General features: G+C 50.7%; 1 protein-coding gene across 6 annotated transcripts in view; it reads right to left on the reverse strand.

Moving 5' to 3' along the window:
- The window catches only part of GALNT14 (polypeptide N-acetylgalactosaminyltransferase 14), a 210,404-nt gene that overhangs the window by 69,060 nt on the left and 120,267 nt on the right, over positions 1-21,077 (reverse strand). For all 6 annotated transcript variants that reach the window (XM_086700299.1, XM_025927147.2, XM_086700303.1 and 3 more), the window contains exon 2: positions 7,497-7,666. In XM_086700299.1, coding sequence (XP_086556425.1) covers positions 7,497-7,666 — 170 coding nt within the window. The remainder of the gene's footprint in view (positions 1-7,496; positions 7,667-21,077) is intronic.

The following is a 21,077-nucleotide window of genomic DNA, read 5'->3' on the forward strand; positions in this document are numbered from 1 at the left end:
CTTCTACAGAAGGATGCTCCTCCCTTAGCGTTCCAGACTTGCCTGTGGTTCCCCATGGTTTGTATGTCCCAAATGGCAATGTCTCTGCTATTCCTGAATGAGCTCATTTGTTGCTGGATAACCTTTGCTGTTTAACTTTTAAGGCTGACACCTAATAACCTAAGACTCAATAATCTGTAGGATAAATTTTTCAGGGGCAATATTTTCATTCCAAATCAGTTTCCCCTCCTGGGTCCTGAACACACTTCTCCGTCTCTTTCCACATCTCTTTCCATCACCTCCTTCCTCAGGCAGCATGCAATAAGGGAGGCAAACCCAGCGGGGAGTGAGGGAAATGTGGGCTCCAGAACCAAAGCCATTTAGTGCCTTTCAAAGGCACACAAGTCCTTCTTAGTCTTGGTGACAGAACACCAGAAGAAATTATTGACTCCGTTAACTACCTGAAATATGTTATATCTATGCCTCCAAGCAAAGCTAAAATAGAGACATCAAACTAATTGGGAATTGGGAAACAGAGTCCTCAAGCATCATCTCTTCTCCTTCTCCTTGTCCCACAAGCACCAGTAAACACACACACACACACACACACACACATATATACATATATATATGTATATATACCCCAAGCATCTTAAAATTTGAGTTTCAGCCAAGCATTGACTAGCTGTATGATCTTGGACATGTCCCTTAAGCCTTCTGAGCCTGGATCTCTTTAGCGAGGTATAGGCTTCATCTGGTAGTCTTGCTCTCCTGCCTAAGTCTTCATTACCAGGACTGATGCTCAGTCCTAAACCCAGCAATCAGATGGGGGTAAAGGACAGACTCCTTTTCCAAGTCCCCATCAACAACTTTTTCCTCTGGACCAGTTCTCACTTCTCGCCTCTCCCACCTCATCCCAGAGCAAACTCCCCACCCCAGGGGGATCCTCGCCCTGAGGATCCCACATCACACTCCACCCGCCTTGGATCAGCCCCAGTTCAGGCCAAGTTTGGTTTTGGACATTGCCTACCCTCCTCGGGGGCCGGGGGGGGGGGGGGGGGGTGTGGCGGTGGTGGTCCCGTGCAACACTGCTGCCTGGCACAGTTCTGCTCAGTCCTACCTTGGTCCCCCTTCCTGTTGGCAGGAGCTCAGCTGACCCTGTACCAGCTAGGGCATCTCCGGGGGTTGCTGAGATGATGAGGAAGTGCTGAGACAAAAGTGAAGGCACCCCAATGTTGACTGGATTAACACTTTGCTACAATGCGGCCCCACGCTTCCCTTTCAGAGTTGTTCTCCCCTCTGTCATCCCCACTCCAAGGAAATTACGCTGACTCACACATAACACTGTGGCTCTTCCAACCAATCTCCTCCTCTTCACATATGCTGTTCCCTCAACCTGGGATGGCTGCTGCCCCCTACCTGTCACCCTCCATCCCAGCTTAAATACCATTTCCTCGGAAAAGCCTCCACCTTTCATCCACATGTAAATGCCTTCTCCTGGGTAGGCCAGCTTCATGCTGTTTTGACATTCTTACAGGAAGGCTCCTAAACTTGTATGGTTTGCTCCATGACCAAGACAGTAATAGCAACACCAAAACCAGAACAGGGTGGGAGATGGGCACGTGGGAATCAAGGACAGTAAGTCTGTGCATTAGCTCCAGAATCAAAAATATGGCCTCAGAGCAATCCACAGTTGAGTATCAGGAATCAGTCCCATGTGCATTTCCCCCATTGACCATGAGCTCCCTGGGAGTGGGGACCAACTTCTAGGGTAGAGCTTGGCATGTGGTTAGTGCTCAATGAATGCGTCAAATGGAAAAGAAAGGGAAAATGAATGGATGATTGAGATGCATAATGTTAAAGCTGGAATGAGCTTAAACAAGGTGTGAGAACACATTAGCTAATCCGGTTTGTTCAGAGGAATTCTCATCAGCAAGTTTTCTTGACTGGTCCCCTTTCAAAGGCTGAGATGCTGCCTCTTCAGGAAATCCACCTGAAACTCACAGAGTAGGCAATGATGGACGGACAGGGGCAGCAGGCAAGGACCCAGGGGACCAGGAGTGTAAGGAATCCTGGCCCAGAAGCACCTTCTATCTCTGCCTGTATGTCTTCTCTTCCACTCCTACCCTGGGGAGAACCCCTTCCTGCGCCCAGTATCTGGTACTCAAATTGCCACCCAGGGTAGCAGATACTGTTCTCCTGCAGAACCATTTCTAGGATATTCAGAAACTCCTCCTGCTACCACCCTCCAAGGCTCCCTGGGATTCCAGGATGCTCTGGAGTGAAGCGCACTCAGAGCTACTATCCACAGGCTCACCAACTCCTATATTGAAAAATGGTGCACAGGAGGGATCAGAACGTAGCAGATGGGGAGAGCATGTTTGCAAAAGCTAAGTGGCTGTGATGGGTTTCCTCTCTCCTCCTCTCCGCCTCGATGTAGAATCACCAACTCTGTGCTAAGCTAGTGGAAGAGGCTTGACTCTGAGGGAATATGAACATTTTTTATGCTTAGCTGTTCCAGCCGTAACGATTTTTATCCTATTACTGCTAAGTGACGAGTACAAGGAGAGAAATGATGATGATCTTTGGCAGCCATTCCAACCGAGTAAATACAAGGAGGCGAGAAAGGCGATCCCAGACTGGGCCACTGCCCCTTCATTTCCCAGGATGAAAAGGAGCAAAGGAAAAATGTCTTCCTGGTGAGATGTATCGAAGTGTGGAATTTTCTCTCCAGGCAAGCGATGGGTATCCCACTGTTTGAACCATTTAGCACTGCACTGGACAAAGGCTGGGAGAGTATGCTGAGGGGAACAATCAAACCAGCTGGCCAGGAGGAGGTGACCTAATGAGGCTTCCCAGCTGTAACGCCTTGCAGCTCACGGCTCATGGGCACAGTCCACCCTGCCACCTGCTCCCTTGCAATCAAAGCAAACCCATAATAAGTATTGCTAGGCAACAGCAAAAATACACGTTTGCTTTATCAAAATATTTCCTCCCTTCTTGAGGGGTGAGCCTCCGTTTAATGGCTTCTTGTCTGCCAGATGTTTTATGTGCTACTTGGATGATGGCAAATCCAGCTGTTACCACCAAAATGTGGTGACAGCGGTGGGGGGGGGGGGGGAGAACACCTGGAAAATGAGGACTATTTGTTGGACCAGTCAGTGCTTGATAAACAGGAGAGCTCCCCTGGGAAATCTTTTTAGGCTCACCCCAGCTAGCTGCTATCTCTTCCTTACACTGAAATAGTTACTCATGGCACACTACCCCCACCCCGATAAAGGCAGCCACGTCTTTATCCTCGTGACCCTGCAGGGCCTAGGAAGTGTCCTGGGAGTTAAGGCTCTTGTAGGCATTAACAAGATTGTGGGTCTCAGAGGGAAAATGTAGCAGTAGGTTGCTCCGATGCAAGCACAACTGTTGGGTTCCCACAGAGGCAGTTGGGAGAGGCGAGTGCATGTATGCGGATACATCTGGAAAGAGAAGACCAAGCATAGAAGAACGCACTTACGTACAACTGCAGCGACTTGTGCACTGATAAAGCTTTAAGGCTACCTAGTCTGAGTGCAATGAGAACACAAAGCCAAGAAAGGAGCAGAGATGTGCGAAAGGCCATTGCTGGTCACCTGGTTCCCACGCCTTTCACAGGCCCTGGACCAAGGATGGGGAAACTGAGCTATGGCCAAGACATGTCTAAAGGCCGATGACAGCATGTTTCAATCTCAAGACCGTGAAGACTGCATTAGGTTAAATGTGGGCAGGCATGGGAAAGTTAGGCTGTCAAACTCAAAGGGTGAATGAGCAAAGGATCCACTTGAAACCATAGTTACTCATTTTCTAAACTATCCTGGGTGTGGACAGCACTCACTGGCACCCCCACGAAGTCCGGGAATGGGGAGCTCCAAGCCTGCCTGCTGGCCTTGGTCATTCCACTCTCCAGGGCAACCCGGCCATCTCCACAAAATACCCTGGGCTCCCTGGCTCAGAGGACCAAGAGAACAAGGTGACTGTTCCATCCTGTATGGGGAAATGAAGCCCCCCAGCCTCTCTGGGGCTGCCTTCCCACGCTGCCCCGCCACGACGTCCTGGTCAGGGGTTCCACGCTGTCAGCGCATTTGGCTTTTCCATAGGCCCAGCTGCCTATTGGGTGAGAACTTCGGCAGCCTCGTCCTCCTCCCCCACCCCACCTGCTGCCTCCCTCAGTCTCACAGCATCTTTGGATTCCTGAGTGATGCCCCCCAGTGCCCGCCTCTCAGCAATGCTTGCTCTAATGCTCAGCTAATAGTTCTGTCTCAGGCGCTGTCTGCACGCATCCTATAAATCAGAATCCAATTACTGTAGTAAGAAAATTGGAAGCAAATTTAATAAGCTCAGGCCACTCCCCCATGCTGTTTCTTCACTCTTCTCTTTCCAGTAATGAGGGAAAATGCCTTTTTCCTTTCACTGAGTCTGTTCTCCTGTCCCTTCATCTAAAGCCCCCGAGCATGGAGGGAGTGGACGAAGGGGGCTTCTTCTTGGCCCTCTTTCCCTCTTTGCACATGAGGCAGATGAGAGGAAATAGTCAAGTGTCTCTGTGGGCTTAACCCCCCTCTCATTTGTTCAACAAACGTTTCTGGAAATCTTAGCCCACACCAGGCTCTGTAATAGGTGCTAGCAAAGATGAGTCTCCCAGAAGACCAAAGGCCTTGTCCTGTTGCTGGGGCTGCTGATGCATGTTGATGTTTCCCTCTTGAGAAGTCAGCTAACAAGTGGGGCTGGCTTAACAGCAATGGCTCTCACTGCAACTTTGCCCCTCAGGAGACATCTGGCGATACCTGGAGACATTCTGAGTTGTCACACGTGGGGGCTGCTCCTGGCATCTAGTGGGTGGAAGCCAGAGATGCTTCCCACCTCCTACAATGCACAAGACAGCCCCCACAGCAAAGTATGATCCAGCCCCAAATGCCAGCCACTGATTGAATCCCTAGTCTGTAGGATACAGGCCACCAGAGGACACAACTGGTCAGAGCTGTGACAGGCAGGGCCCAAGAAGGACCCCAGGCACTGCATCCGGATGAAGTCAAGATACAGGGAGTCTGGACTCACAGGATTAAGGGACTTAGCTGGGGGTTTTAACCTCCTGGACACAGGCTCCGTGGGAAGCAAAGGCTGGAAGTAGGAGATCCTGGAGATAGAAGGTCACCCCCCAGTGGGGCCCATCTGAGGGAAGAACACTGGGCTTTGCTGGTGGTTGCTGGAATTCTCATTAGCACAAGAGTGATGTGGTCACAGGGTCAGCCCGATACCAGACATTGCCTGGAGATGGCCTCTCCTGATGCTAGCCTGGGGCTGTGCACACAGTTGGAGCTTAATAGCCCTGCCATGGCGGCCGGGTCCCTTGTGCTGGCCTTCATTCCCAATCACTCATCCTCCCCCATCCCTGGCCCTCATTCCCAATCACCTGTCCTTCCCTCTTCCTGCTCTTTCAGATCAGGATCCACAAATCTGAAATTCTCTGCTCCCAGAACCCCAGCTCCCACAGGGCAAGGTTAGTGCCCTGAGGCAGACATATGGCTGATAGACTTTTCCCCTCTGTCTTCCCAAAGGGGGCCTGGATTTCATCTAAATCCTCTCTCCTCCTCTTGCTGCCATGCCAGCAGATCACACTCACTTAACAAATGCAACACGCTGCAGAGGGCCCTGAATAGGACCCGGTAAACATGAGTCCTTGGCAATAGTCTCAGTTCTTCCCCCACAACCAACACATATGTCCGGCCTTGTAAACCGCTTTCATTTCTGCCTCTCAGATCGCAGACCAGGGTGAATGCAGAAATTCATCCTATTCAGTGCATCCCTTCGAACCTGTCTGGTCAGTGAACCCCCACCGCCTGCCCTCCTTCTGCAGGTTAGGGTACAGCTCTCACCCAGATGCACCTGCTCCTTTCCTGGCAGGAAGCATCCATTTGTCCTTCCAGAGGGTCTCGCCATCTGGACTCAGGACAAGGAGGGACCTGTCTGGGACCAGTGGGGCTTCTCAGCCTTCTGTGTTCTATTTGCTCTTCTCCTACGTGTAGTCTCTACTCAGGGAAATAAAATGATCTAATTTTTAAAGAAAATTTTAGCAGGTGCCAGGGAACATGATACGTGCTGGGGAATTTTAACAGCAATAATATAAGACTCTGATTTTAAGAAGCTTTCAGGACGGCAGCAGGGAGTGTTCGAGGCACAGCCGGTGCCCTGGATCTCTGTCTGTGGGGGTCTTCCTGCTGCTAAGGAAGAGTCTCGTGGGTACCATAAGAAGAGAGTTAAGTTTACAAACCCTCCAAGTTAGAAGAAGCCACAGATACCTTATAGCTCATCGCTCTGGCTTTTATTTATGTGGGGCAACCGGGACTCCAGCTCTGTTTACGAATGACAGTCACTGACAAGGCCTGGTTGAGCTGCTGCATGGGAAACATGCTACATAAGTCAAGGTTTCTGAGTTGTATGGCCTTGTTGGGGAAACTGAGTCTACCAGCCTTCACATACTGCCAACTTAAGCACCACCAGACAGACCAGCCTCATAAGTCATGAAAATCCGTACTGCCCCGGTCATAAACCCGTGTCCACAAGTGGGTACCCGCAGACCCGAACAAAGGTAGAAAGCTAAGAAGCTCATGCCAGCCATATAGCTTCTCAATTTAACCATGCCTTCAAGGCCCTCTACCCCCCACAGGCCAGTCTGCCATTTGAAGCTGGTGCAAAGTGAAATTCCTGCAGGAGACACAAACTCGTACCCGTGGGCCATTGGTGCAGCTGGGTCTCCCAGTTGTGGGTTAGGAGGCCAGCACAGGGGAGCTGGGGTCGAGGCTGACCTACTGACTCAGGCCTCATCAGGAAGCAAAGGGCCGCTTCGACTCCAGGAAGGATTGGTAATGAGGCAACGTGCCATCACAAAGGCTCTTCTTGTTTAGAAAGAACCTTCCTGCATCGTTCCAGGCCTGATCTCCGCAGCCCATCCGAAGGTGTGGCCTGACCAAGGACATGGCAGAGTGGAGGCCATGTGAACGGGCTGCTCTGAAGCAGACAGCAATGGCATGTAAAGAGGCCCCTCTGATTTTTCCATCTCACAGGACGAAGTGCGCCTGGGCTGTCAGAGGAAAGGACCTCCTCCAGTGACAGATGAGGCCACCAACCTGACTTCCCAGGGATCTGCCCATCCTGCCCTCCCTCTGTTTGAAAGCCAGGCCAGGCCGTGGGAATCTGCCAGGGACAACGGGCCCAGGCTACAGGGTCTTTAGTGTTCTGTGACTTTGCGGTGAGGCAGGCAAGGTGCAGGGGGCTCCCCCCATTTTCCCTGCAGGCGCTTGGGGATGCCTCGCAGCAGTGAGCAGCACAGAGAGGGTAAACTACCACATCACAAAACTTCAGCATCCAGCCGGCCACGGATGGTTCGCCCGCCCCCATTGTTGGCATTGGCACCGTGCAAATCAAGCCTGCTGTGGCTCTGTCATGACCTCAGGGAAGAGCAGAGAGTAATAAGGGGGAAAATAGGGAAGTACCTCAAATGGCGAGTGTCCGGGACGGCCCGATTGCTGGAGATCCGCTCGCTTTCCCGCTGGTTGAAAGCATACAGCTTATAGGGATCGTCACCAATGCGCCACTTTTTGGCGTTCAGATACCGCCGCTCATCAAACTGGTCCCACGGGTCTTCCCAGTCAGTGTCCAAATTCTGTGTAGCACAAATGGGCAGTCCGTGAGAATGGCTCCCAGCCCTCCATCAGCCCTCTCTGTCAGCGCCCAACTGCAGAGAACGGAGTTTTCCTGGCACAGTCCACCCCAAAGATGGGGCCAGAGGTAGGACGTTAGTAACACCCCCAGCAGCAATAACAGAGAACAACACAATGAAGACAGCTACCATTTGCTGAGTGCCATGCAGCAGGTGTTGTACGAGAACCTTTACCCACTTCTTACAGTAGTTCTAAGAGGTGGACAGTTCTCACATTCCCATTACACGGACAAGAAAACGGCCTAAATAAACTAAGTACCTTGCTCAGGATCCCACAGTTTGGAAGTGGCAGGGCCGGGACTTGGGTCCTAGAAGCCTGACCCCACAGGCCAGCTCTCCAGGGTAATTTGAGAACACCTGGCTGAAAAACGCCAACACACAGCAGGTGCAAAATGAGTGTCATTCCCCCCTGTGCCACAGGAAGAGATGAGAAGTAGGCGCTCCATCTATAATGGTGTGCTACCCACCAGATGGACCCTGGCGTGTTCCTTTCTTCCTCCAACCCCGGACTCTGTGGTTATTTTTAAGAAGCATCAGTCCCTCACCGTACGTGGAGACAGCGCTTGAGAATGCAGAAGGTGGCTTCTGTACTCAGGATCTTGTTCCATCCTCCCTAAACGCTCTGTGCTGAGCTGGGAAGACAAGTTTTCACAAGGCTTACAGGCTCGTCTGCACAGGTAGACGGTGGCAGAGGCCCAAAGCGGAGCGCAGTCTCCTGGGCCCTCTGGGGCCTCCACACAGCAGAGGAGGTGAGGGGATTTACACGGGGAGGGGACGGCTCCTGCCCAGAGCCAGGCCGCCTCGTCTGCCCTGCCCGCACCACCTCCGCAGCCAAGCGGAGACTCTCCACACAGCCAGCAAGGTGCGGGCTTCTAGAGCCTCCACAAGCTGGATGCTTCCCTCGATGGCCACTGCCCAGTGGGTGCTGACACCATCACCTCTAGAGGAGAGCCACTGAGCCCTTTCAGGTTCGCCAAAGCAAAAAGCATTCTGTATCTCTGGAAAGAACCTATTGACCGGACTCTGCCCTGGAATGTGGAGGCTGGGGCTCTGGGGCTGGCATCATCACCAAGGATGAGATGCTCACTTATGTGTTTTGACCCTAGTCGCTGTGCAAGCGTATGAAAAGCTGACTGGATACTGTCCATCCCATCACTGACCAGGATGCCCTCCTGTACGTGGGGAGCCTGACAGGAAGGCCCCGGGGCAGGCCCCACACATGCTAGGGCAGGCGCTCCACCCACAGAAGGCAGCTCAGAGGGGCAGCTCGCCAGGGCACACATTTATCTCAGATACCACTTGATTTTATCTAGTAATTGATCTTTCTCTCTCTCTCTCTCTCTCTCTCTCTTCCTGTTATCTCCTTTTGAAACAGCATTCTCCTGCTAATAGCACAGAATGAAGCTTAGGAAACCAGCGATTTTTATCCAATAATGGATCTTATTAATGTCTTGGGATACTGCTGCTATACAGGGGGTGGGGTGTGAGATCCCTGGCCTGTGCTGTGCAATGTCACAGCCTGACAGCTGTCACCCATGCTTGGGACATCACTACAGAGCGACCCTGACATCCTTCTCTGCAGAGAAGGGCCATGGGGCCCCACACCACCTCCCACTGGCTCATTCCCAGTTAAATTCTCTGCAGTTCTCTACATGGTAAGTTCCTACAGAGCTCTGTGCCACAGAGGGGAGATGCAGAGACAGAAGGCTGCAGAGGGGTTGCAAGGCCACAGAGAGACATGCACGAAGACACCCATGACACCTATGCCAAAGGGGTGAGGGAAATGGGGAGGGCTTCCTGGAAGAGGTAGCAAATGAATTAGTGCTTGAAAGAGGAGCAGACAGTTTGCTTTGCTTAAGAGGAAATGGGAGGGGAGATAACAGGCATACTGAAAACCCAGATATAAGGCAGGAAGATCCGGAGGAGGGGGAATCCAGTCAGGGAATGGCTAGCTCAGGGATGGGGAGGCCCAAAGTGGAAATTGCAAAGAGCACACGAGGGAAAGAAAGCTCTGAAACACAGCTGGGTCTGTATGAAGCGGGTCCAACGGAAAGGTCTCTGGCCACATGTGCAGGACGAAGTGGAGGTAAGAGACTGCCATAAGGAGCCCAGTTGGCAGGGGACCTCAGTAATCCAAGCTGGTGGGAAGGGAAGCCCGAACTGGGGCAGTGCTGGGGCATGGCTGGACAGCTCCATGAAGCAGTTGGAGGGGCAGGCCCTGTGGAGAGGCACCGCGGCTGGAGAAAGGGCAGGTAAACACCCCTTGGCCTCATCCCCTACTCTCTATTCACACCAGATCAGGCCCAGGACCAAGAGGGCATAAGACCAGGTTGTTTGCTCCGCCCGGCGATCACCACCCTCCGGGCAGCAAAGCATCTCTGACGTCCCCACCAGGATCTGCCTCCTTGGGGTTGGTGCCATGGGAACTCAGCTGGGATTCTGGCCCCCAGAAAGCCCAGAGCCAGAGTAACAGCCTGGCTGGCGAGGGGAAGTGTCTGAACAACCAGTCAGAGGCATCCTTGGAGGGGACTGCTCCTTCCCATGGTCATATGTACAGAGCCGGTTCACACTTTGCTGCCCTGGGATCCACTTTGGGGGTGGGGGGAAACTCTCTGCACCAGGAGCTTGGTTTTCCTATAATGATATCTGGATGTATTAAATAATAGCGAGCCTGTGTTTAAAATACTAACACTACCATCCGAATAGCAATTTCTATTTTACAAGGCAGCTTGCACATATTGGCCCAGAACACATGCACATGCACACACAACCCCATCTGGACAGGGAGGGATGGGTATAGAGAGGCTAGCAGGCTGGCTTGCCCAAGCTTGATGGCAAAGGGACTGGTGACTGAATCCTTCCTAGAACCTCCCAACACCTCGGTCTGTTCTGTCTTACCACGGAAACAAGCCAGGGGTATCTCCTCTGCTGAGAGTGAGTGGGCAGAGAAACCACCCCCCCTTGAGGAGTGAGGTGGGGGGGGGCAGACCCAAAGGAAGAGCCAGCCACTCTTTCCCTGCCTGCCCCCATATCAAAGTGGCTGTAGCCCTCCCAGGATTTTTGAAGGGTCCCAGACTCCACCAGATATTTCCGGAACTAATTTGGAGTTGGTTTCCAAGCTCTTCAATGCATGAGTCCTCCTGCTCAGTCTCTGCGAGTCCAGAGTGCACATGGTATCCAGGTTTTGGATTCCTTGCTTTCTGGCTCATGTGACCCTCTGGGACAGTGCCTGAGCACACACTTTAACCTCCACAAAGTTTCCTATTACAGGAAGAGATACTGCAATCTTAAACAAGAACACACACCCACGAGCCCCTACGAGACCCCACTCCAGGACCGTGTCCCCTCCTGTGTGGCCCTCACCACCATCCAGCCACCCCGCTGCCCCCCAGAAAGATCACACTTGACTTTCTGACCAGAATTTACTCAGTCTGGAGTGTGTGTGTGTTTCTAACGGTAAGCACGATGCCACACACAGAAAACAAAAGACAATCTTTTCTATAGAATATACCTGATTAAGTCAGCCAAACCCCAGCTTAAATAATTTGGCACCAAAGACAAAAGCTCAGAAGAACATCCAAGTGGCTTCATTTCTTTCCTCCCACCATGCTTTCATGAGACACCCCCAACCCCCTTACCTCCATCCATCCCTGGCCTGCTCCTTCTGTTCTACTTTCACACTGATTATTTTGCACTAATACTATTAGAGCTGATTATGTGGCTATTATTTTCCACTAATGCTCTTGTCTCCTCTCCTTTCCCAAGCTACCAGTTCACTTGTTACCCTAAGTTTCTTCCTTTTTGCCATCAGAATGAGAACGTCTCTATCCCTTGATGAGGCCTCTGTCCCATTCTGAACTGTGCTGATTATTATAAAACTTCTCAAACTTACCTTATGACAAAAGGACTAACACTCTGGGGGGACCCCTATCACGTGTCATTTACATCTAATCCTCATAATCACAGATGCCAATTTGACCATTCCCATTTTACAACTGGGAAAACCAAGGCAGAGAGAGATTCAGTGACTTGCCCAATGTCACATGGGTAGTATGTTCTAGAGCCAGGATTTGAACCCCTGTAGCCTGGCTCCAGCTCCTATGCTCCCAGCTATTAGGTGACACTGCTTTATCACAGCCTCACTGCCATCTTCTTGGGTCATCTTCAAAGACTATGTGTGTGTTTCCCATCATTTTTCTCAGCCAACTTCTTTCTCTGCATAGGGATCTTCCTCCCTCAAAGGGTCTCTGTGCCCCCTTCACCATCACCCCACCCGTCTATCACTCTCCTTTCTGGGCACCTAGTCTCTACCCAGCCATGGCAGGAAGGGTACAATTCTGCAGGCAGATTCCTGTGGGAAGGTTGGAATATGCTAGGCTAACACATGGGAGATTAGAATTGAAAATAATGATATAACTTATTATTTAAAGATGAGATCATTCATCTATCCATCCAATGTTTGAAACTCCAGCATAACATTCCATTGCCCAGTGGACGTCCCTCCTGGGTCCAGACAGGGACACAGAGGTCCCAAGTAGCTCACTCCAAGCTTCAAAGGACTCCAACTTCTAGAAGTTTCCTTCTAATATTGAACCAGAATCTGTCTCCTGGCATTATCTCCCTTCTGGGTCTTTTTTTCCCCCCCAGGCTATTTGATACAACTCTAATCTTTCTCATACCTTTTGGATATTTAGCTATATCTACTGCGTCTTCTAGGGCTTAACCCCTGGTACCATCATCGTAGTGTCAAAAATGGACACAGAGGAGTGCAAAACATATAATAAAGGGTCCAGGAGAACAAGACCAACTAAAAAGCCTGATAGGGTTCATCAAAGAATTCAAACACTCTGGAAACCTTTCCATACATGTAGTAAGAGAAGAGGAAACACTGCTCACGACGGAGTAACTTTTCTTTTTTTAAAAAAAAAAATTTTTTTTAACGTTTATTCATTTTAGAGACAGAGAGAGACAGAGCATGAATGGGGGAAGGTCAGAGAGAGAGGAAGACACAGAATCTGAAACAGGCTCCAGGCTCTGAGCTGTCAGCACAGAGCCCGACGCGGGGCTCAAACTCACGGACTGCGAGATCATGACCTGAGCTGAAGTCGGTCGCCCAACCAACTGAGCCACCCAGGCACCCCTAACTTTTCTATCCAGGTTTGCTACATGGGAGCTGTTCTGTGAAAATGCTGTACCTATGGTAATGTCTGCCATTTATCAGAAAACCAAAATTAATCCCACAGCCCCCCTGTCAGAACCTTAGGGGGAAGCAGTGAATGAGGGGTGCCCCAAATTATTTCTAATTCGCACAGACCTAACATACAATGACAACTGTATTCCCAATTTCCAAATGAGGAAATTGAGGCCCGGAGGATAAATGGTCTGCCCAAGTTCGCATAGCTGAGAGGTGTCTATGTCAAAGCCGGTAGACCCGGGCCGGGTTCTAAGCTCACTACGGACACTGAAGTTCCCACCTTCACATGTGGACAGCCTCGGTTTCCCAGCACCGAGGCGAGCGTCCCTGCATTCCGCCCCCGGAGGTTTCTGCTTCCCGCACCTCAGCAGACCAGACACTCACGGGGGCCTTCATACAACCAGATCCTGCATCAATGACGACAAATTGTGTTTTAAAAATGTATTTCTGGGCTTTCTATAAGGAAAATCTTCCATGTGAGAGGTGGGGTGAGGCCAGGGGAATATACAGGGTGTTGAAACTAGAGTTGGGAGTTGAATGGGAAGCAGACCAAATGTGACGCTGCCCTGAGGGTAAAGGTCATTGAGAAAGTAAACCTTGACCCCCAAAATGGAGAAACTGAAGCCACATCCTCCACAATTAAGGCCAGGAAGAAGGACTAAGTGGTCCCAGGTCAGTTGTAGCCCCGGCTCCCAGCAGAAGCAAATGTAATCCTATTTAGAGAAAAGCATCTCCAATCTAGGTCCCCAGGATTCTCACAAAGCTCATCAAAAGGTGAAATCACAACAGAAGAGCAGACACACAGGGAAACAAGTCACTGTTAGTGAGAGTTAGTGGAAACTATAAACAACAGATTTAGATCTTCCAAAGACTTCAGATGTAAGAGTTGGGGATACAAAATAAAGCAGAACTGTAGACAAAATGGTTAAAAAATGGAATAAAAAAAATGAGCCAAGAACAAAAGCTCATTGAAAAAGAACCAAGCATAACTTTTAGAAAGAAGAAAGTGTAATAACGACTGAAGGGCAATATCAAACAGGCCAAAGAGAAACGTTTCTCATTAGCTGCAAAGCTTTTTTGCTGGAATGCTGCACCTCCCTTACCCCTGTAAAGCAGGCAGGCCAGTCGTGTTGTTCCCATTTCACAGATGAGAAAACAGGCTCAAAGAAACAAAGGAGCCTGCTTAAGACCACATGGATTGGGAGTTCACTATGAACACTCGAACCCAGGGCTGTTGGCTTCAAAGCTTGTGTTCCCTCAACATCACCAGAACATGTTTTTCATCAATCCAGGCCATGTTTTACCCCCTTGCTGGGCAGTCCTTAAAAATGGAGGAGTATCTGGTCACCCCAGCACTGTTCTAATGTCCACCCAGCTGGGGACTGACCTTATTCTTCCAGCAACCAGTCCAGAGAGTGAAGAGGACAGAACAATCTCTAAGTCCTGCCTAGAGTGAATCGTCTGGGAAAGGAAGGACCCTGGGAACAGACTCCTCCCGGTGTGCAGGACAAACCCCAAGAAAGAAGGAAGGGCCAGCCGGCCCTCCACTCACTGGGGCTCATGGCAAGGGAAAGAGCTGGAAAATCCTTTTCCCTCATTTAGGGACAGCACATCAATTATGGATTATTAGATAAGATCTTCATTTTAATATTTCCACCATGTATTATCACCTCTTCCTCTCGCTGGAATTCTGTCTTGGGAGTTATTTAACTGATGTGCAGAAATCTAAATTTAATTTATTATGATCTAACTCACTTTAGAAGCCAAATTACCCTGCACTGGAGAAGGATCAAGTCAATATCCCACTTGGCTTTCTATTTATCTTCTGCAGGGTTTTCTCTCCTCTTCAGGATTCATTTTATCTCGGGTGCCAGTAATAAATTTAAATTTTCCTGTGAATTAGGCAATTGCTCCTTCAATGTTGGAGTTTAATGGTTAGTATTAATTACACGAAAGTCACTCCTTAAGGAATGTGATAGATGGAATGGACATATAATAGAGGGGGAAAGGGCTATTTCTCGGATCAAATGAGGTAGCATGTAATCAGCAGGAATGAGTTTACTCTTCTATTCTAGGTCTTTCCATTTCTTCCCCACTTTCCTTTCACAACTCATGCCCTCCCCACCCCCCACCATAGAGCCAGGTGATTAGAAAATGAATCTGCTGGGAGCTGCTTGCTATGACTTCTCGGAGCCCCTGGAGGGCCTGCCAGCCTGGATGCCAAGCCTAGAACCCTCTCTAATGCTGGCTTCTTTCTCCATCTGCTTCCAATTACCCTCACCAAACCTATGACAGCAAGAACCGCCACTACCCAGCTCTCTCCTCCCTGCCACTGTCCCAACATCCACACGCCACCTGTATCCCAACTGCACACCACATGCAAATACGACTTTGTAGCAGGCTTCGAGCTTTCTGGAAGCAGAGAAGTTCTGATAATTATTTTAATTGCCTGGAAACTCCAACTGAGAAATATAATATGATTAATGGAATGGACAGAAGCCCGGCTTTTGTTTCTGGAATAGAACAAAGGAAACGCACACAATTTGGACTGTATATGGAGATTAATTTGCTTACTAATTAGCACGAGAGGGAGGTACCAGGGAAGTGTAAGTCTGCGTGGCTGGGGAAGAAGGGCTGGCTTCCCCGCAGGTGCCTGGGTACGTGAGCATTCATGCTGATGTGTCTGCTTCCTTCCTACCCAGAGTCCTATAAATTCGAAACCCAGAGCCCCTTTACATGGACAGGCATCCCAAATTGCTTATCGCTTGCTAAAAGAATACTCCCAATTGTTGGTGGGCATGAGGCCAGAGAGAGAGCCGGCCCTACTCACATGCATTTCTGCGTCCTCTCCTGCGGGTTCAAAGACTGCAGCAGTAAGCCAGGACTGGAACACCAAAAGCCTCCCCCCTTCCAGGTCTGGAATCCAGAGAGCAAGAGATCGGGGAGCAGAGATAGCCAGGGACCCCCACGCGGGGCTCAGGAGAAAGAGGATTTTGTGGACTGCACAGTGGCACAGACAGATGGATTTGTCCGCCACCAGGAGGCCGATGCTGGAGGACAGCATGCACGAAGAGATGGAACCAGTGCCCAGGGGAGACTAAGCAAAGCATCTGGATGTGGGACGAGAAGAGCTGGAAATGGGCTTAGGAAAGGAAGCCTCCAGCTGGACACAGCAGGACGCTGCAGCACACTGCCTCTGGTGTGGACCGCTGAGCCATCTTGGGCGCATGGTCACCTCATCAGACCGAGGTGGGGTCTGCAAGGGCGATGCTGTAGCCATCTTCCAACGTGGCCACAGGGGCCTCCGGCAGGACTGAGATGGGGCCTTGAGGTCAGAGCCTCACCCCACGGGAAGCAATTTCTAGAAGGAACTAATAAAGCACTACAAACAAGATTCGGATTTCTCAGGGACAGAAGAAATCACTTTCCCAAAGTCCGGCTCCTCTCCCCTCCTTTGCCTGAACAGGGCTGGGAAATATCTTCAGGCATCATCACGAGGCCCTTTTGCCTCAAGGAACACTTACGGAGCCAAACAATTTTCAAGGGGCCCTACTGAACCTAAGCACCTAGCAGGGGTCACAAACGAACGTGCCTTCAGGGTCACTGAGAACAGAAATGCCAGTGGATACCCTTGTAAGTACCTCACAACACCTGCCTACTCACACTCTTTAAACCTTCCCTTTGGGTGAGGCAAAATATGCCTACGGGCTGAATTTGGCCTGAAGGCCATCAAACCGTGACCCTGGAGCAGGAATGGAATAAAAGGAAAAGGGTAAAGATAAAGGAGGGAAGGATGACATAAAGGGAACAGCACTCACATTACCGGTTCTGTTCTTGTGACTTCTTTTCCCCTTCCAGGGGCCCCTTGTACATCTCAACCCAACTCCCCTGGTCAGATCTGCAGCTGCAAGAGTGTCCGTGTGTGGGAAGGTGGCGCACACCTTGGGCAGAGAAGGGGTGCACCGCACCAGGGAGGATCCTGTAATCCTCCACGGTTCCTTCGATGTCATAAAGAGAACGCAAGTCAGGAAAGCTGGGTCCCGAGTCTGGCTCTGCTCCACACGACCTTTCAACTGCGTGTGGCCAGTTTCTCCCTCCGTCCTGAGAGCAGTACTAACCCTTACCCCGCACAACTTTACAGGCCCGGATTAGATCTTCAAAATGAGATACGGCCGGAAAAATTGCTTGGCAAAACATAATGCGTGTGTAACATATTATTATTGTCAACACTGCTGCAGTTACTATTATTTCTTTGGGGGACTGAATGCTAATGGAGAGAAAAGGCAATTTACAGCCAGCCACTTTATGTTTAGCTTTGTCCTTCTTTGTGGCGGAAACGGGGTCTCTGACAGCATCGACAGGCAACTGACAGTATGCATCACCTGACTGTCCAGCTGTGATGAAAGCAATAGGTCATTATCGATGCTGATGTGTCCTGGGACCTGGCAGGGCTGGTCTACCCAAAAGCTCCATCTCAAATGTGCTTTTGAGCTCAGAGCCACTCAAATGATGAGACAGAAAACGATTTTAAGAAGTAATAGTTAAGGTTATATCCAGTTTGGCAGGCTAGAAGCTAGCATTATGGGACCTCTGAGCTAACCGCCTTTTAACAAGTGTGGAGGTGGGGGCTTGGGGCCAGCACAGAACCTGTGCGGGCGACTCTGGGGAGAGACCTAGGGAATCTTGGGGGAGAAGTCAGAAGTCTGCGCCTACTTGAGACCCCAAGTCTCCATCAGACCAAGGAACCTGGACGTCAGGGCTCCTGCTCGACTGTGGGCCCCTCTCCTCTACCGGACACATCAGCTCTGGAGGGGCTCCTCTGGGCCTCCTGGGACTTGGCTTCAGTGGCCAGTCCTACAGCCGGACTCACAAGGAATGTGTTTAGTGAGGTTTGCGGCTTCCCCACATCTCCCTCTGGGTTCTTCCCAGACAAAGGTGACTTTGGCAAAATCAAGATGGAGACAGCCTTGGGAAGCCAGGGAAAAGGACTGATGTGGAAAGGTGATCAATTCTCACACCAGACACCGCTCAGAACACCCACAGCTAGTAGTTTGTAACATGTACTGCGCCCCAGGATCTGTCCTGAAACAGTCACTTGCTGCATCCTCAGGACAAGCCCGAAGCAGATGCCATCGTGAACCCTATGTTACTGAAGGGGAAACTGAGGTTTGAGAGGCTGAAGGGACTTGGCCAAGTAAGCTGAGATTAAACCCCGGGCAGGTGGGCCCTGTTGTTCCTTAAGCAGGACCTGCCATGGCAGGGGGTCGTGGGTGGAGGGCTCCTGACCCAGCGCCGGCCTGGAGAGGGACAGGGAAGAGGAGGGAGGAGGCACTGCCGTTCTGCCAGGTAATCCTGGAAATACCTTTCCTAATCCGCACGCTAAACTCGACTCTGGCTAGAAAAGGAGTTTCCGAGTCAGGTGTCCCATAAGCCCTGTCATTCATTCCCCAAAGGTTGACGTTAGCAAGAAGCCTCAAGCTCTCGGCTGAGAATTTGTTCCCTTCCCTCCTATGCCTCCGAGATGCAGGCTAGATCTCCCCAGATACTGTGTGCAGTGAGGGCCCAGAGCTTAGTGCATTTTCTATCTGCTCTGTAAATAAGGTGACTTCCAGATACCCTCTAGCTCCCTCAAAACTAGGTCAGCTGCTGAATATGGAGGTGTGGGATTGGAGTGAATGACTTTGAAATGACTTTATCTGCAGGACCCCATGGGGGCCGCTGGCTGGCTTTTATGAAAGGGGCTCTTTTTATGTCCAAAGCAGACCCACAGTACCCAGACGACATGCCTGCTGAATCTGGGTGGGGGTGGGATGCTCGCCTCTGCCAAGGGCAAATTTAGTGCTGCAGGCGACACAGCAAGTGATAATGGCAGCGGGCTGAAAAACCAAGAGAGATCCTTCTGAGCCTGTCCTAAATACTGGCCATCTTTATGACACAGTGAGAACGTGAGTCACGCCCTGTCACAGAAACGATAAAAAAGAGGTTTATGATGCACCTGCTTGTAAAGAAGGCCCCCCACTTCCCTCACTTTAGGAAGCACCAATAATTGCTCCCCAAAGGACATGCTGGTCACCAACCATTCCCGTCCATTCATCAGAGTGCCTGGGGCATGATCCCTTCTGCAGGTGCATCCTGAACTGTGAGGGGGTGGAAAGCGTAGGAACACTATTTAAAGCCCCTCCTACACGCTAATTCAACTTTGTTTAATCCACAGTGGCCTTCCCTTCGCTGTTTCAGAATCAGGCATACTCTCCCTTTAATCACATCCGGGACTCTATGGGAATCCAGATTTGCAATTCAGATACATTGGGAAGAGATTAATCACTTGCCAGAGCTGTTTTGGTTTATGTTTTACTTTACAAGAGCACTCATTCGCTTTATTTTATAAGAGCACTCATATATAAAATTCCTTTAAGTAATCCATTTTCTTCATGCATTAAAATTAGATTCTGGTGACAAAGAAAATTCAGTATCTGAAATTTTCCAGAGCACTCTTCCGGGAAACGAAGTCAAAACTATCAAAGCTCTATTGCCCTGTGCCTCTCTGCCCAGCCCACCCACTTCTCATCCTGGACACACGGTGGCAGGGATCCAAAGCCCTCTGGTCCACAGTCCTGGAGCAGGACACTTTTCCTCCTGTGTTGTGTTATGCTTGTGAGTGTGACCACTATGTCTCTGGTTTCCGCTCTGCTTCCGAAGGGGGCAGTCAAAGCCAAGGCCCAAAGCTGCCTTTTCAGATTTTCAACACCACCTTTTTTCTTCAACTTCCCAAGGATCAGCTTCTCTCTGAGGGTCCTTCCATCAGGAACTTAGCTCTGCCTGGTGTGCCTTCCTCTTGTGTCATTCCCTAAGTGGCTTAGTGCTGGGCTCCCCTGGCCTGGCTGTCTTGCGCCCCGTCGAAGAGCTTCTCCCAGCACATTAGACATCAAGGATTTCCAGGCAGCAAAGAAGACAGAATGTACCTTCTGGTGTGCCTCTGAAATCGAGGCTGGGGAAAGAGGCAGCCGAGTGGGGGTGGCAAGAGGGCGCGGTGTGTAGAGAAAGTAGGTCATTAGTGGTAAAGACTGCAATTTTCAAGTGGTTGTTAATGCTTTGTTTATATGGATTTCTCCAAATGTGACATTTTAATGGCATCATAATTGTGTGATTACAGTGCAGTCGACACTGCTCAGGGAGGAAAGGCGACAGGGGCTCCGGTGACCTGCTGGGGGAGGCGGCTCCCTGCACGGGCAGCCAAGGGGACTGGCTCAGTCCTGCTCAGGCCAGGATGCCTGACAAGCATGAGAAGGAGCTCCCCAGAGGGCCTTCTGCTAGACAGGGCCACGGGTTTCTAGGAAACTCGCACCCCGCCCAGTCCCTTGGACAGAATCAATGGCCAAGAAGGGAGGAGGGAGATGAGGGCAGTTACTCGTCCCCCCAGAGGCCCACCCACAACAGCTGCACCGCTTCCTTCACTCTATGCATGTGTCATCCATTCATTTACTCATCTCTTCGGTTCTTACTGTCACCGGAGGTTAAGGGCCAAGAGATACTGAGAAATAAGAGACAAAATTAAGTAAGAAGGAGAGGGTGGCAATGAAAAGGAGCCACACTGACTGGGTGCTTACCACTCACCGTCCCTTGGCTTCCAGGAACCCCGTCTTGGGCTCTCCCACAAGCTTTGGCAACTCCTCAATCTCCTTTGCCAGCTCCCTCTCCTCCCTGGCTTCTAAATGTTGGGATTCTTATGGATGTAATCCTGATTCCTCTTCTTTTCTTCTTACTTGCTTACCACAGGCGAGTTCTAGTCCTATGCCTCCAACACCTCCCACAGGTGGCAAATTTCCCACAGAGCCTTCCAGCCTGGGTCTCTTTGCTGGGCTCCACCTCTGCACCACCCAAAGGCCCACCTAACATGCCCACCGGGCTGTCTCACCCTGAGTCCGTTCCAAATGGAACACTCCAACTTCCCATCCCAACCGGCACCACCTTCTGTCTCTCCCATGTGAGGAGATGGCACCAGTATCTGTGCAGTGGCTCAAACAGGAGTCTGACGGTCATCCTGATGCCTCTTTCTCTCTCACCTTCACCTTCAGCCTGGTCACTCGAACGCCCCCCATATATCTGACCCATCACCCATGCCCTAAAATGGGTCTCCATCCAACCACCTGCCCTCTCCTG

Source organism: Puma concolor, chromosome A3, assembly GCF_028749965.1.
Source record: "Puma concolor isolate L17-30 chromosome A3, mPumCon1.1.hap2, whole genome shotgun sequence".
NCBI classification, from domain to species: Eukaryota; Metazoa; Chordata; class Mammalia; order Carnivora; family Felidae; genus Puma; species Puma concolor.